At 53.2% G+C, this 16,131-nt stretch overlaps 1 protein-coding gene across 1 annotated transcript; it reads left to right on the forward strand.

Annotated features, from left to right (window-relative positions):
- The first annotated feature begins 1,755 nt into the window (after nt 1–1,755).
- Nucleotides 1,756–10,360, forward strand: SPINDOC (spindlin interactor and repressor of chromatin binding). Its single transcript, XM_011368964.1, has 6 exons — nt 1,756–1,837; nt 2,543–2,929; nt 3,009–3,158; nt 3,286–3,435; nt 3,593–3,793; nt 9,559–10,360. Exons 1-6 carry the CDS (start codon nt 1,756–1,758, stop codon nt 9,768–9,770), a joined length of 1,182 nt encoding a protein of 393 aa, XP_011367266.1. The 3' UTR covers nt 9,771–10,360.
- Nucleotides 10,361–16,131: the final 5,771 nt, after the last annotated feature.

Raw genomic sequence — 16,131 nt, forward strand, 5'->3', positions numbered from 1 at the left:
ATGGGATGCTTGATGCTAGGCTGTCTCAAACCTCTCCACAACCAGGGAAGCTAATTACTGGACACCTGCTATATGCCAGGCACTGTTTTAGGCTGAATGTGCTAATGGCTACAAAGATGAAACTCTGCCCTCTTGGAAAGTATATCTACTAAGGACCAGAGGCAGACAAACATAAACACGTAGTGTGTCAGGTGGTGACAAGTGGTTTCGAGAACACTAAAGCAAAATATGAAAAGTGCAGTGAGTCTGATTTGGAATATAGAGTGGTCAGGAAAGGCTTCTCTAATAGGGTGAAATTTGAGCACAGACTCGAAGTGTAGGAGTGAACATCGTAGGTAATCAGAGGAAAAGCATTTTAGGCAGAGAGAATTGCAAGTACAAAGGTCCTGAAGCAAGAAGCTTCTCGAAAGATTTGAGGTGGGAGAAGAGGAAAAAAAGGATAAATTCAAGGTTTTTGGCCTGAGCAACTGGAAGGATGTGCTTCCTACTTCCTGAGGTGGGGGGCCGTGGGTGCAGGCTCGGGGGAGGTTGGGAGTTCAGATTGGAACGTGGCAAGTTTGAGATGCTTCTGATGTTCAAGTGGAGAGGTCACATAGGAATTTAGACACACGCGTCTGGCTGGAGTTGGAAATATGGGAGTTGTCAGCAGGCCGTCCATGGGATGAGACCCTCAGAGGAAGCGGGTAGACAGGAGGGGTCCAAGGACAGAGCCGTGGCACGTTCCAGTGGTTCTAGGTTGAAGATGGGAGTCAGCCCCTCATCAGAAATTTCCAAACCCCACTACTTGTAGGGCACTCTTCTTGGTGCTGGAAATACAGGTGTGAAAGATAGAAAATTACGCTGTCACGGAGCTTACAGTGTAGTGAGGAGACGCAAGGGATAAGTACATTACGTGTCAGGTCAGGTGGTGATGGATGCTATGGAGATGAAGCAGTTAAGGGTAATGGGGGGCTCGAGTGGGGCAGATGGCTTTCCACTCGGTGGCAGAGAAGGCCACGGTGAGAAGATGGTGCCTCAGCAACCGTGGAAGAGGTGATGAGGGAGGGAAATGAGGAACCAGCATCGGTGACTGAAAAAGGGCCCCAGTAAAGTGAGGGGAGAACCAACAGAAGGTGGCACCCTGGAAGCTGAGTGACAGAAATGAAGATGGAAGAAGCGAAGAGTTGAAAGATGAAATTTAAGAACTGATCGCTGGGTTTAGCATTGGTGACCTTGACGAGAGCTGTTCTGGAGGAGTGGTGGGAAAGAAATCCCGATTGCAATTCGAGGGTCAAGGTTCCTGCCCACGGTCTCATGGGAGATAGACACAACCCAGCTTTGGACCTGGATCTTCGTACAGCAAGCCAGTTACCATACCCGTTTCAAATGCCACCTGTTCCGTACAGTCCTCAGGTGTTCGGGCCTGCCATAGTTGTGTTTTGTCCCATCCTCTCCAGTGGGAGAGAGATTTAGCCGTGAGGGCTCATAGGCACTCGGCCCGAGCACTGAGCTGCCTGCCCTTGCTGAGCCACCAGGAGCTGCCCTGACAGCTATGGTCCACGTGCACATAGGGCAGGTGCCAGGCAGACAAATGAGTACGAGGTCACAGCTGCAAATACCCTGGGAGCAGTGTAAGGGGAAGCTGGTTTTGAAGGGATGGGATGGCTTTCTGAAGGGGCCTCAACAGGTGGAGAAACAGACACAGAATGTCATTCCCTGATGAAGGCTCACTGAGCATTTCCTTTCTTATGCACCAGGCCCCATGGGGACAATAAGATGATAAAATTTACCATCTTTGCCCTCAAGAGAGTGCACACTGTGGCCTGGAAGTTAGATATGGATATAGTCACCTGCGGGGGTGAGAGGTCAGGAAGGCTTCCTAGGGGTGAGGATTGGAGTGGGGCCGAGAAGGAAGTGTAGGAATGTGCCAGGCTGCTTGGGGGTCTGGGCGGTTGTGCCAAGGCTGAAGACAGGCAAGAACATCGTAGCCTCTTGGAAGAACATGCAGACTTGTGGTCTGAGACTAGATTGAAAGGAGAGATGGAGGTCCTCCAGTGGGGTACCAAGGCTGTGTTTAATGTCACTAGCACCTCATGGGCTCCAGGGGAAGGGAGAAAAAGATGGTGGGTGATATTAAAAAAGAATATCTATTTGGGAATCACTGATTCAGGCAGAAACCCAAATCATGTTCCAATTAGGGAACAAAAGCAAGGAGTATTTATGAGAAAGGGAAGGGGAACGATTACATCAGTAGAAGGAAGGCATTTTTATTGGTGTAGAGAAGCTAAATAGTGAGTTTTTAAATTTCAGTCTGGTAGTCATAATATCTGCTTTCTTGTTATCCTTGCAAACATTTCTTTAAGACAGTGTTGCTTCAGGCCTAGTCCAAAGGTTATTTTGCCATTTTAACACTAGAAAGGTTTGAGGCCTGAGGTGTGCAAGACAGTTCCTCTGGGATGGCAGCTCTGGCTCCATTTTAAAGTGGACGTTACTTTTTTTTTTTTTTTACAGTGGGAATGCTCCCCCCTTTCATATCACCAAATTTGGGGACTTGCGTTCTAAGTATTATTGACTGTGAGCACCTTCGCTGATGAAATCACCCCCTCTTCTCCCTCCCTAGTGACCCAGCAGGAGAAGACCCCACCGCCTAGGCCCAGCCTGCTAGAGACAGGCAGCGATGGCTGTGAGGAGCCCAAGCAGCAGGTGTCTTGGGAGCAGGAGTTCCTGGTGGGGAACAGCCCGGGAGGAAGTGGGCGGGCGCTGTGCATGGTGTGTGGGGCCGAGATTCGGTCCCCCTCGGCAGACACGGCGCGCGCGCACATACTGGAGCAGCATCCTCACACCCTGGACCTGAGCCCTTCTGAGAAGAGCAACATCTTAGAGGCCTGGAGCGAGGGGGTAGCCCTTTTGCAAGATGTCAGAGCTGAGCAGCCATCCCCACCCAACTCAGGTAGTTGGGCCTGGGGTGGGGGCAGGGGAGTCGGGCCTGTGGGAGCACCTGGAGCTCATGGAGTGTTTGCCACCTTCAGACTCAGGCCAGGATGTGGATGTGGACCCTGACTCCACCCCAGACCCTGCCGGAATGCCAGCGGAGATCGTGGTTCTCCTTGACTCTGAGGACAATCCATCCCTCCCTAGGAGGAGCCGGCCCAGAGGACTCCGCCCCCTCGAGCTTCCTGGTCAGTCGTGGGGGGCCAGTGAGGCTGAGCTGGGGGAAGGCTGCTGGGCAGGTAGCTTCAGCAGCCCTAAGGTTGTGGGGTTCAGGCATGTCTCCCTAAAAAGGTGTGAGGCCTTTTCTTTTTGCAGCTGCCCCTGTCACGGAACCAGTAAGTAAGAAGCCCCGTGGTCAGAGATGGAAGGAGACCTCTGGGGAAGAACCAGTCAGAAAGAAAAGAGGCAAAACTATGACCAAAACCTTGGACCCGGACCCAGACCCGGACCCCGATCCAGACCCAGGTGAAGGGGGTAGGGGCAGGCGGGGTCTCTGGCTCTCTGGAGAAGAGAGCCCAGCCAGTGGGGGTGGGGCAAGGCCCAGGCCTTTAGGGTCTAGCCTCAGAGGGGTTAGGCCGCCCAGCCTCCTGGACTCACAGTTCCATCCTGTCCTCCCTTCCAGACCCTCCATCACCTGACTCGCCCACAGAGACTTTTGCAGCTCCCGCCGAGGTCCGACATTTCACTGACGGCAGCTTCCCTCCCGGCTTCGTCCTCCAGCTCTTCTCCCACACCCAGCTCAGGACCTCAGACAACAAGGATGCAGCCAGCGAGGGGAGAGCAGCCGAAGGAGGCCTTCCCCAGCCAGAGAGCCCCTCTCCAGGTGAGCTCCCGAGAGGGGGCGACAAGGGGTCAGGCAGGCTGCATCCTGGGCTCTGGGCTCTTTGAGGCTGCTCTGCAGCCTCATGGCTCGCCAGGGTAGAGGGGTTGGTGCTTGGGTCCCTTGGGGGATGGGGCCGGGCAGGCGGATTTGAAGGAAGGAGGCTGGCCAGAGGGCTTGAGCTTTTCTGAGAGCTCCTCGGGAGTATCCTGGCCTTGGTCGTTAGGCCGGGCTAGGCCAGTGTGCCCCAAAGCTTGACACCCACCGCCACACTTAAGTTGATTCCAGCTGGAGCCCAAGAGGGGCCCACCTTGCCCTGGTGGAGCAGGGGCTCAAATGGGGCCATTAACAGGAGCCTAGGCCAGTGGTAAACACTCAGCTGACACCTCTGTGAGGGAAGCAGCTCGGCGAGTTAGCTGATGATAGCAATGAGCACACACATTTGTAGCATGCCCTGCCGATTTTTAGAAACCTTTACACGCAGTTCATTTGGTCCTTATAGAAATACCTCTTCCAGGTGGAGAGTCTCAGAGAGGTCGTTCCCTCTTTCCCGTGGTGCTTGTGTTGTTTTCCTGTGGCTGCTGTAACAAGTCACTGCAGACTTGGTGGCTTACAACCACACGAATGCGTTACTTTTAGTTCTGGAGATCAGAGGTGTGGGATGGGTCTCACTGGGCTACGATCAGGGTCAGGGTCGCGTTTCTTCTGGAAGCTATAGGAGGCAGCCTGTTTCCTTGCCTTTTCCGGCTTTTAGAGGCCGCCCGCATCCCTTGCCTCGCACTCTTCCATCTTCTAAGCCCAGAGTGGCCAGCAGAGTCTTCCTCAAGATGCCATCTTTGGTCTGACGCTTCTGCCTGCCTCTCCCTCACATAAGGGCTTTTGTGATTACACCGAGCCCACCCAGATCGTCCAGAATTTTCTTAAAGTCAGCTGACTGCACCATTAATTCCATCTGTAGCTTTAGTTCTCCCTTGCTGTGGGACATACCCCAGTCATAGGTCCTGGCGATTAGGACGTGGACATCTTTGGGGACCGGTGTTCTGCCCGCCATAGTCACGTAAGCAAACAGTGGCAGAATTCCCAAGACTAGAACACAGTAGGGCGGAGGCTGAACTTGGTTCCTCTCTTCCCCTCGCCATGCCAGGCTCTGCTCGAAACATCTCGGGCCCAGGAAATGGTTCTTGAAGGAGGGAATGAGTGACACAGAGTGCCTTGTGCCCCCTGTCCCGCCCCCACCCGTCTGAAATGTGCTTCGGAGTTTGAGCCTGAGAAAGATGGCACCCGAAAGGGTAAAGCAAGCCTGCCACCTTTCCAGCCCACGTCACTCCCGGGTGGTGCCCGCTGTTGATAGTTTACTTAGTATCCTTCAGACCTGTGACAGAGCTCTGTGTGTGCATATGCGAGCATTTGTGCCTTTTATTTATTTTTTACCAAAACAGGCCGCGCTTTTTCCGATCTCGAGGCAGGCCTCATCCCTTCGTGTAGATCACGGTTTTAACTGTCTCAAGTTTCAGCTTGAGTCGCATCGCAGTCCTGCCCCCTGAGACTGCGCTCTGCTGGGACATAAGCATGTCCGAGCCGCCTCGTTCTCTTCGGTGGATCGCTGCTCTAAATGGCTGACCTCTTCCACTGTTCAGTGGGTCTTCTGGTTTCGTTCTCGAAAGGGAGACTTCATTTTGAGCCCTGGGGTACCCTGTGCCCAAACTCCACCTGTCTGGAGTGGTGAGTAGCTGAGGAGGAAATCCCTGAGATCTCAGGTTCCTTTGGGGTGAGTGGGCAAAGCCTGAGACTTTGGGGTTCAACAAGCTGATTGACGTAAGGGATGGAGGGGACTGACAGGCGTTCCCAGCAGTGGCGGGATCTGTGGAGGCCGGACGTGGCCCGGAAGCCGCAGAAGACACTAAATGATGCGGCAAGTGTTCCCGCAGCCCAGCCCCGAGCAGAGCACTCTGGGAAGTAACGCAAGCGAGGCAGCATTTGTTCCCAAGAAGCTCACAGTCTGTCGGGGGGTACAGGTCGGAGGCAGTGGAGCAGATCGAGAATAGCGGGGCACCCGCGCCAGGTCTGTGCAGAGCGGAGGCTCCAGACCGTTGGTTTCGGGCTATTTCAAGAACCCAAAGCTTGAACGGATTTCTCAGAAACCGTGAGGCTCCACCCAGCATGTGTCTACTTTGAGTTGTTTTATTTGAAGACTTTATCTGAATAAAGATCCTACCACTTTAAAAAGTTTAAAAACCAAAGATTTAGAAGTTGGAAATTTCACTGTGGTCAGGTCAGCCGAGCTGATGGATAGGAGTGTGAAGCAGTCAGAAGATTTCTGGAACTTTCCAAGGGCCTTGCAGGATGAAGGTGGGGAGGGCGCCCCAGGCCAGGAGAGAAGGTTACCCTGAGGGTCTACTCACGAATACTGGAAAAAAGCCTCTTTGTCTTACTAGTGATTAATTTGGGTTGGACCTCGAGATCTGGCTTAGGATACCTTGGCCAGACCCCATGAGTTCCCAGGCCAAGGAAAAAGGAGTGTGCGTGTGTTTGTGTGTGTGTGTGTGTGTGTGTGAGAGAGAGGGAGTGTGTGTGTGTGTGTGTGTGAGTGAGCGAGCGAGCGAATGCATGTGAGTTTGAGCTTCATGAAGGTTAGGGGCAGGGTCTGTTCACTGCTGTGACCTCAACACCTCGAACAGTACCTGGCTCAAAGAAAGCCCTTAGTAAGGATCTACTGACAGATGAGTGGTTGGATGGTGGCCGCCTTCACCTGTCATTCCGGCGGTGACATTTCCAGGGTCACTGCTCAGAGACAAGCCTTAATGAAAAACAAGAGAAATGGAGTCAGGCCCCCCCCCATGCGCACAGATGTGGAAGAAAGCATGGAATGGGCTAGGTGAGGAGGGAAGGGGGCGGTTCTGGGTTGGGGTGCTAAAGGGGCTCAGCTTGACTGAATTTAATTCCTTTGTCTTAAGGTCTCTAACCTAGCTCTTACGATGTGCTGGACTCGTAATGTTATCTCCTTACGTCCACACACCATCATGTATTAAGTACTGTGATTTCCATTTTACAGAAGAGGATGCAGCCTCAGGGGGTAAGGCACTCACTCCCTCAGGGCCCCTTACCTTTGCGGGTTTCCATTATGCCCACACAGACACCCTGCCCGTAGTGCCAAGGACGTCCACCAGCTCCTTCCTTCCCCCACCCAGGGCCATATCCTCTGCCGTCACTCCCACCGCTGTGACTGAACTGCCCCTGCAAAGGCCGGCACTTCGAGACCCATCATTAGAGCCAGTCCCCTTTCCCTGGCCATCAGTTCTCTGTCGCACCCATCGGTTCTCATGGATCTTGCTCAGCAGCCTTCACGAAGCTGATATTTCTCTCTTGACCCTTCATTCCTCCTAGCCACTGTCCCGTTTGTCGCTAAGCCTTTTCAGCAAAGCCAAGAAGCATTTTCTGTACTGCTTCCAGTCTCTTTTCGGAAACACTTCAGTCAAACTCTCATCTTCACCCCACCACATGCACTAAAATTTTTTTTGGCAAGGTCGCCATTGACTTCCATAAAATTAAATCTGGCGCTCAGTTCTCATCGTCTCTGACCTGGCAGTAACCGTGAACCCACCCCTCCCTTCTTCCTGGAGGCACTTTCTGCCCTCGGCTTCTTGGCAGCAACTCCTGGTTGTTTTCCTGTCGCAGTAGCTGTCCCGTTTCACTTGACTGTTTACGGCTCCTCAGGTTGGAGCCTACTGTCTTCCTTCCCCGTTCTGGAATGTAAGCCCTTGCAAAGTCAGGATGTTTGCCTGGTCATTTACTGTGATATCTCCAGTGCCTGGCTCCAGTGCCTGGCATAGAATCAGTGCTGCTTACATACATATTCAGTGAACGAATGAATACCTCAACCACAGGATCTGTACTCACTCCCTGGGTGTCCCCACCTAGAATCACAACTTTAAGTACCATTCATGTGCTCACGGTTCCTGCCTTGACCCTCCAGCCTGGACCTCTCCCCTTGATTCTAGCCTCCCTTCCTGTTGGCCTATGTGACACCCCTGCTTGGTTGTCTAAAAGGTCAAGCCTGACATATCCAAACAAAGCCCACGGCCCCCTCCCCTCACCCCAAGCAAACCTCTCCCAGGAAGATGGCCGCTCATTCTTCAGTTGGCCTGGGTCAAGCCCTTGAAGGAGTCAGTCTTCTCTCTCAAACCACCATATCAGTCTAGGAAATCTGTTAGCCCGACCTCCAGGTGTATTCAGAGTTCACCTTCCTGGCAGCACCTCCACTGCTGCTACCCTAGATCAAGCCGTCTCCTGCCTGGTTCCTGTAACAGCTGCCCAGCTTGTCTCTGGCTTCTGATCTTTGCCCGCTCTGGTCTGTTCTCATGCAACAGCCAGTGTCCCTATCGAAAACAAAGTCATATCCTGGCTGTGCTCTGCTCAAAGCCCTTTCCGTGCTGGTCCCAGTCATACTCCAGATAAAAGCCAGGATCTTCGTGGTGATGCGGTTCTCGCCCCAGGATCTTTACTTCCCCTCCCCCACCCACTCGCTCTGGGCAGGCCCTGGCCTTGCTGTTCCTACAGCAGCAGGTGCGCTCCGCTGAGGTGCCTGCACTCGCTCTTCCTTCTGGCCAGAATGCTGTTTCCCAAGCTCCCTGCATAGCTAACTCACTTCTTGTCCATCTTTGCTCAAGTTATCAGCTATGCGAGACCCCTGTCCCCTTCCCTGGCCTATGTCCTTTGTTTCTGTCAGTATATATCCTGTTGCATCTTTTGTTCATTCTGTTGGTTGGCTCTCACCACTGGAACAAATTCCAAGAAAGCCACTTGGTCTCCATGAACTGGAAGTGTCGGGCACTGTGTTGGCCCAGCAAGTTATTATTGAATTAAGGAACAAATGAGTGGGATTCAGCCTGCCCTCAAAGAGCTTATGTGTTCTTAGGGAGACAAACCAGGTTCAAATACAAAGCAGAATTTGTTCGATTGTACAACGCAGTGGCAGCCATTAAATCATTTAAACCCTAGCAAACCGTACAATAAAATCGTGCCCGTTTCTCTGCCACATTTTAAATCACTGGCTCTGAAAACTAGAAGAAAACCGCACACCGATGCACTCAGTGCAGGCATTGCAGTGGTTGCCATCTCCATTTTTCTGTTTTGCTCCTCAAGGTTAAGTAACTTGTAGGTGCCATGCCCTTGTCACCAGGGACATTTCTGTGGCCGTGCGGTAGCTATCAGCAGTCTGCTTTCTGCTACCTTGAGGCTGTTTCGCCTCATGAGTAGCTTCACCAGCTAAGGCGGACGTCTGGTGCTTGGGTGGTAGGTGTTGATTCTCAGAAGATGAAGAGCCTGGTCCAGGCTGAAAGCAGAGCCAGGTGCTGCCCAGAGCTCCGTCCGCGGCTCTCTGCCCTGCCCTGCCCTGCAGATTCACTCAGGAGCTCCTTGGTGGGCAAGGCCAGGTTTCATTCTCTTGGGTGTTCCCTACCCATCACTTCTGCCCATACAGGGCAAAGCCCGTCAGGCTAGGATGCCCAGTAAGATTTAGATGAAATGGAGCCAGCAAAAGCTCAGAGTTAGGGAAAGAAGGTGGCACTAGCCAAAATACACGAGGGAGGAAGACGATGCTGGGCGTTTGGCTTTTATTCCTGAGGAGGTGTGTGATCCTGCTTTCTGGATGGTAGTGGTCCTTGGTCCAACGAAGAATGGAGCTTCCCCTCGCACCAGGCACCGGGCTCTGGACATGGTGGGGTGTCTGGAGGGCCCTGACTCTGCCCTCTGCTCCCCTTCCTGCCCAGCTCCCCCTCCGGGGCTCCGAGGGACACTGGATCTCCAGGTTATCCGCGTGCGGATGGAGGAGCCCCCGGCGGTCAGCCTCCTTCAAGACTGGTCCAAGCACCCCCAAGGCACCAAGGGTGTGGGAGCAGGTGACACTCCAGACTGGCCCGCGGTTCTGTCGGAATCCAGCACCACGGTGGGGGGAAAGCCAGAGGCGGGCAGTGGTGTGTAGGTTCTCGCTTTCCCAGGGAGGGGATGGCGAAGGCGGCGGAGCGGGTAGAGGAGACAGCGGCCCCTTTTAGCTTCTTACTTGGAGCCGCCAACTCTGCCACCTGATAGAGAGCAAAGCCAGGTGCTGAGGCAGGATGAAGGGGAGGAAGGCAGCGGAGTCCAGTTAGTCGGGGTCCCTGGAAGATGTCTGCCGGGCAAGGTGGGCGAGGGCAGCCGAGGCTGTCGTGAGGTAGGGCATTGGGCCTGTGGAGAACACCCACCCCGATCCTTTTGCTGACCCAGACCTCTCTGTCCCCCGACCTCCCACCCTCTCTCTTAGCCCCTCACCATTCTCCCTTGGCACAGTGCCTTACATAAGAGGTGGTCATCATGGGGTTTGAACTGAGTCCCACTACCTCGGGGGACGCCTCTCCTCCCCCACCTGTTCAGGCTCCTTAACCAGGAGGCCTCCATTACCTCTTCCCGCTCCATCCCTGCAGGAGGCCCAAGCAGCCCACCTGGGGCCTCCAGTTCACTCCCACACTTTTTTCCTATTTTCCTGTTGTATATATCTCCTTTGTTGACAATAAATTATTTTTTTTTATTAAGAGAGTTCCGTCTGGGCCATCATTGGGGGATGGGGTTTGCTAGCAGGATATCTGGCCTCCTGGAACAACCTCGATAGGCAGGAAGGCCAAAAGGTTCTGGGCGGGAGCCAGAAAGCCGCTTGTCCCCTGCCCCAGAGGTGGCAGGGTTTTATTGGGCCAGAGGTCTAGGGCTGACTTGGCGTCAGTCACAAAGGAGCACCTTGCCCCCTTCCCTTACCCCTGCCTTGGAATGGGGTCAGAAACACCTCTTCTTTAGCATATTCTACTTTCTGACTCTTGACAGACCACTGTCCAAAAGAGGCCACATTGGGGCTGCCCAGGAGCTCACACCCTAAGAGCTGAGGCTTAACCTTACCCTTCTAAAGTGAAATAGTTGTGGCCAGCCTGCAGCAGGGGACAGGCCCCCCTCCCCTGCCCCACTGTGGGGAGGTGGCCATTGGGTCCCAGATGCAGCCCTGCCTCCAACCTTTCAGCTCCACACACTCAGCCACACAGCTTTGTCCCACCCTACCCTCCCCTCAGTTTAATTAAACCCGAGCCTTAACCTGGTTTCCCCATTCCCCAGGCCGGGAGATGGCCCACTTTGGGTCTCTACCAGATTTCTTACCTTACCTTCCTAAACCATCACAGGCCAAATCATTTGGGGGCGGGGTGGTTTTTCCCCTTTGGTAATATGGAATTCTGCAGAGGAGCTCAGGGCGCTCCCTCAGGCCCCAAACCCCACTTGAGAATCCAGGGGCCAGTGAGATGAATAGGACAGTCCCCCTCTGCACCTGGACTGCTGTCTGCTCCTGAGAAACACCGAGCGTTCAGGGAGAGGGCACAGCTAGGACTCGAGGGCAGTGATTCCTGAATGACACTTAGCCAGATTTTGAGACCATCCAGAAACTAATTTTTAAGTCAGGAAGGATCTGGACCTAGGTGCTGTGCTGTGTGCTTATCAGAGCTGGTGTCACCCTGGACCAGCATGGATCACAGTGTGGTTGACTCAGGGGGCATGGTCTCTTCTCCCCATCTGACTTGCTTGGAGCCCAAGGATGTGTGGGGCCTTTGTGCAGGGGAGATTAGAAGACTAGTATGTGGCGGAGAGAAGGCGGGCCAAGATTCAGGAACCGTGTGTGAGCCTAAGGTGCCTCCACCAGTGCGTGATGTCAGGCGGGCCGTGCAAGTCCCCCGGGTCTCTACCACCTTTCTGCAGATTGGCAAAACTTGTATCCTCCCTCCTAGGAATGGATAAATAATGCTGAAAATCTGGCTCTGAAACAAACATGAATTATTGCAGGTGATTTCTGTCCATCCTTTCAATCCTGTGACTGTGTTTACATTTATGCCGATGTGCTTTTAAACAACGTGGCTGTGTTGCTGGATGTTCACAATTGAGAAAACGTATATACAAGCTCGTTGTAAATTCGTGAAGCTAAATGCACCTGCTCTGCTGTTAATGTGATTTACGGTTTGGCCCACTAGACTGTGAGCTCCTTCTGGGCAGGGACTAGGTTGCAGTGACTTTGTTTTCCTAGAGCCCTGCATAGGGCCTGGCACGTAGTAGGTGCTCAATAAATCAGTAAATGTTTGTCAAGTGCCCTCTTGGTGTGTTTTTCCTATGTGACTTTTTTCAGTGCCAACTGGTCTGTGGAGTGTTATTCTGTCTGTTCTGGGTTGTTGTCCCAGTGACTGGGGTGCTGTGTGGCTGAAATGAGATGGCATTCGGGCCCTTTGTAAACTGTAAAGTCCTGCACGCCCCTAAGGCATGGTAGAGGGATGGGGCTGGGATAGGAGAGTGTTTCTGATGGGATGGCAGCCTCTCTGTGTCCATCGCTAGATCTGTTGGGAAGGAGGCCCCCAGCCGACCTCCCCAACACAGCACAAGCAGGGAGGGGGCTGCTGCTTGCAGGTGTGGTGATAGGTAAGGTGGCTCCCCTGCACCCTATGTGTCTTGTGTCTTCCCGCCTCGCTGGAACCAAGTTCCTCAGCCCTGAGCCTTCGCCGCCAAATCTGCTCAGTGCTTCTCGCCTGGAGGGAACATCGTTCCTGGCACAGAATGCACCAGCCTCCAGGGAAGGAAGCAGCGCGGGCCTTTCGGCCTCCCCAACACCAATGTCAATGGCTCAGACCTCGAGCTCCTAGGAGACCCAAGAAGCGGGAACAGCAAGGGGCAGCAGGTGGGGGCGACCATCTCGCCGGCTCAGATTCCACAAATGTGAATGCAGGCCCCGGGGGCAGGTGCTGTGCTAGGAACTGCGGAGTGCAGACAGAGTACCTGCCCTGTTTTCCACTGTGAGTCACCCTGCCTGTTGCACAGGTGAGGAAACTGAGGCACCACGAGACGAACCAGGTGACCTGCCTGCTCTTCCAGAGCTGATAAAGGAGCGGAGGTAGGCCAATCCCAGGTCTGTCTGGGCTGTTGCCTCCTGCCACATATGGCCTGTTTCTGCTTTAAGAAGATCATGACATCCCTCTGGGACAGCCCTGGGCACCCATAGGTTCAGGAGGAAGGGCAGGGCTAGACTCAGGTGGGAGACAGGTTATTTGCAATGACAAACAGCCCCCACCCCACGCTACAGCACACTGCTGGTGGTGCCCAGTGTCCGCGCCATCCCAATTTCCAGAGTCCCTGGGGTCCTAGCACTTGCCGGCAATGCCAATTGGAAAGGGTCAGCACAGATGTGGAAGATGATTCATGTCACCTGTCCCAGGTGACAATGGCTGGGAACCAAGCTGAGGCCTTTAGAATGGATGGAGTCTTGCTCCTCACCTGCCCCCTTTCTCCAGAAGTTCGGTCCTGGGCCCCTGAGTAGGCCCCGCCTGCTAGCCCTGGCCTCACTCAGCAACCTGTGACCCAGCTCAGGCTGGGCTCAGAATTTGGAGACCACAAAAGCAGTGACTGGTACAACGATGTCCACATGAGCTTGGGCCACTCATTGGGCCTTCTCCCATCTAGACTCTGCCCTGTCCCCTCACTCCCTCTCCCTGACGTGGGGTGAGTCCTCCTATCCACCTTAGTACCCACATCTTCCTGGGTGAGCGGTTTGCCTCTGTGAGACTCACCCATGGCTCTCCAAGGTCAGAACCGTGGTTCAGACAGCTGTACGGGGCCAGTAGCTCAGACTCGAAAGACCACACAGACCTAGGCCCACAGCTGTGAGCTGGGGGAGATCACATGCCACTCCAGGCACTTGGAATACAGCTGTGAACACAAGAGACAGCCCTGCTCCCCCGGCACCCCCACTCCGGAGGATGCACAGCAGACAAGGTTCTCCATATGTCCAGCATGGTTGAGTGCTGAGAAGAAAAACTGAATGATAGAGAGGCACTATTTTGCCATTTTTCTTTTCTTTCTTTTTTTTTCTTTCCTTTCTTTTTTATCATGTACATTGTCAAACACACTCAAAAGAAGAGAGAGAATACCAGCTTCAAAAAATATGGTCAATTTTGGTTTATCTTTATCTCCCTTCTGGATTATTATAAAGCAAATCCCAGACATTATGTCATTTCACCTGTAAATACGTCTGTTGGTATCACTAAGAGATTCAGACTCTGTTCCTATCATTATCATACTTTAAAAATGAATAATCCCTTAATATCACCTAATATCCAGTCAATGTTCACATTCTGCAACTGATCCATGAATATCTTTTAAAAATTAATTTTGGTAAAATACACATAACGTAAAATTTACCATCGTAACCACTTTCGAGTGTACAGTTAAGTAGTAAGTACGTTGACATTGTGCAACCAGTCACCAGAAGTCTTCATGAACATCTTTTTACAGCCGATTTGTTTGAATCAGGATCTAGTAAGATCCGCACATTGCATTGGGTTGATATGTTTCAACCTGTAACAGCCTGTCTTTCCTTCTTTTTCCTTTCTTTGCTTTTTCCTTGTTTAATTAAGAACACAGCGACGTGTTCTGTGGACAGAATTTCCTCCGTTCTGTTCTTGGCCGATTGCATCCGCCTGGGCCCGGTCAGCGTGTTCATCCATGGAGGGTTGCAGTGTTTAGGTGGGGGCTGGAGAGGGCTTCCTCAGGAGGACACATCTAAGCAGAGAGAGAGCCATGCAATTAACTAGGGAGAGGGAGTCCTGGGCAGAGGGAGCCCCGTGGCTTTCGTTCCCCAGGGATTCACAGACAGCCTGCCATGTGCCAGGAAATGTTTGAGGCACCGAGGACACCACCGGGAACCAGGAAATGCCCCTGCTCTCCTTGGGGCTGGAGACCTCAGGCACTGTCCTCCAAGTAGGATGGTGGTGAGAAAAGCAGACTGTTCCCCCGCAGACACCCTGCCTGCTGACTCCAGGAGCAACTGCCCAGCTTTGGGTACGTGGGGACATCATCTTGGCACACTGTAAGTCACTGCCCAGCCTGTCCCCTACCTCCTCCAGGAAGCCAGTTAGAGCCCTGGACACCAGCTGGTACCGACTCCCCTCTGCCAATTCCAAGCCTGGGGCTGCTGTTGGCCCACCCAACATGCCCCCGGATGGGAGCTCCCTAAGGGCTGGCCTCTATGCCTCATGGGTCACTCCCATTCCCACCAGTCCTCCTCCCCTACAATCCTTTGCTTATCCTTAGATCAGACTCAGCATCACCTCTAAGAAGCCTTCCTCGCTCCTCTGTCTAGTTCCCATATTCCCACAGGCCCCAGATTATTCCCTTTGGGTATCCCACTCTGGGCCTCTGCCAACATGGCAGCCTGGCTCTCCATCCAGGATGCTCAGCCTTCTCAACAACGGAGGTGTCAGTACCCTGCCTGTGGATGATGACTCAGTGTGGGGGTGTGGGTTGGTTCAAAGGGCACCTCCTCCCAGAAAACAGACTCTGAGGGTGCCCTTCTTCCTGATGCCCCTTCCCCTCTCTACCCCTCCCCCCAGGTTGGTATGCAGCAGCCTCCGTGGGCAGCTGGACCTTCCTATTGCCCTGCAGGAACATATGATCAAGGCTGGCAGGGACACTGTCCCCTCCATCCCAGGCAGGGGCCAGGTCATGGGAGAGAACAGAATCAGCCAAGAACAGAATGGAGGAAGGGAGAGATGGACGTTGTTGCTAGATAAGGGTTTTGGAGTGTGTCTTAGTCCATTCAGGCTGCTGTCACAAAACACCATAGATTCATGGCTTATAAGCAATAGAAATTGATTTCTCACAGTTCTGGAGGCTGAGAAGTCCCTGATCAAGGCGCTGGCAGATTCAGGGTCTGGAGAGGGCTCTCTTTCTGGTTTACAGAAGAAGGTAGTCTTCTGCCTGTGTCCTCACATGATGGAAGGGGCAGGGGGGCTCTGTGGCACTGCTCTTCTAAGGGCACTAATCCCACCATGCCCATTAAGTCATACGAAGCCCTTATGACCTAATCGCCATCCGAATGCCCACCACCTAGTACAACACCTTTGGGGTTAGGACTTCAACATGAATCTTTGAGGGATACATTCAATCTGTCGTGTTAGAGCAGACCCCAGAGAGAGCAAAGAGTCCAGCTCCCCGTCATTGTACAGACGAGGAGCCTGAGGCCCCAAGGTGGGAAGGGAATTACCTAATGGTTCTCGTGATCCATTAGTGACAGAGCCGTGACCAGAATGGGCTCTCTCTTCTGATCCACCGTTGTTCTTCAGGGAAGTGGGGAGGATATAGCAGAGACTTAAAAGAAGACTGGGAGGCAGGCTAGAGTGTGCTAACAAGAACAGCGGCCCACACAAAGCGCTGGCCACCCACCAGGCTCGGTCTAGGCATGTTTCATACGTTAACTCATTATACCCTCGCAAATCAACCCTATAAGGTAGGGGCTT

The sequence above is a fragment of the Pteropus vampyrus genome, unplaced genomic scaffold (genome assembly GCF_000151845.1).
Source record: "Pteropus vampyrus isolate Shadow unplaced genomic scaffold, Pvam_2.0 Scaffold144, whole genome shotgun sequence".
NCBI lineage: Eukaryota > Metazoa > Chordata > Mammalia > Chiroptera > Pteropodidae > Pteropus > Pteropus vampyrus.

Bases quoted from the DNA above. Each gene is read 5' to 3' on its own strand.
- SPINDOC (XM_011368964.1), top strand. From the start codon at position 1,756: ATGATAAAATTTACCATCTTTGCCCTCAAGAGAGTGCACACTGTGGCC. The intron at 2,930-3,008 runs GTAGTTGGGCCT...TGCCACCTTCAG, and splicing joins GCCATCCCCACCCAACTCAG to ACTCAGGCCAGGATGTGGAT. The intron at 3,436-3,592 runs GTGAAGGGGGTA...CCTCCCTTCCAG, and splicing joins GGACCCCGATCCAGACCCAG to ACCCTCCATCACCTGACTCG.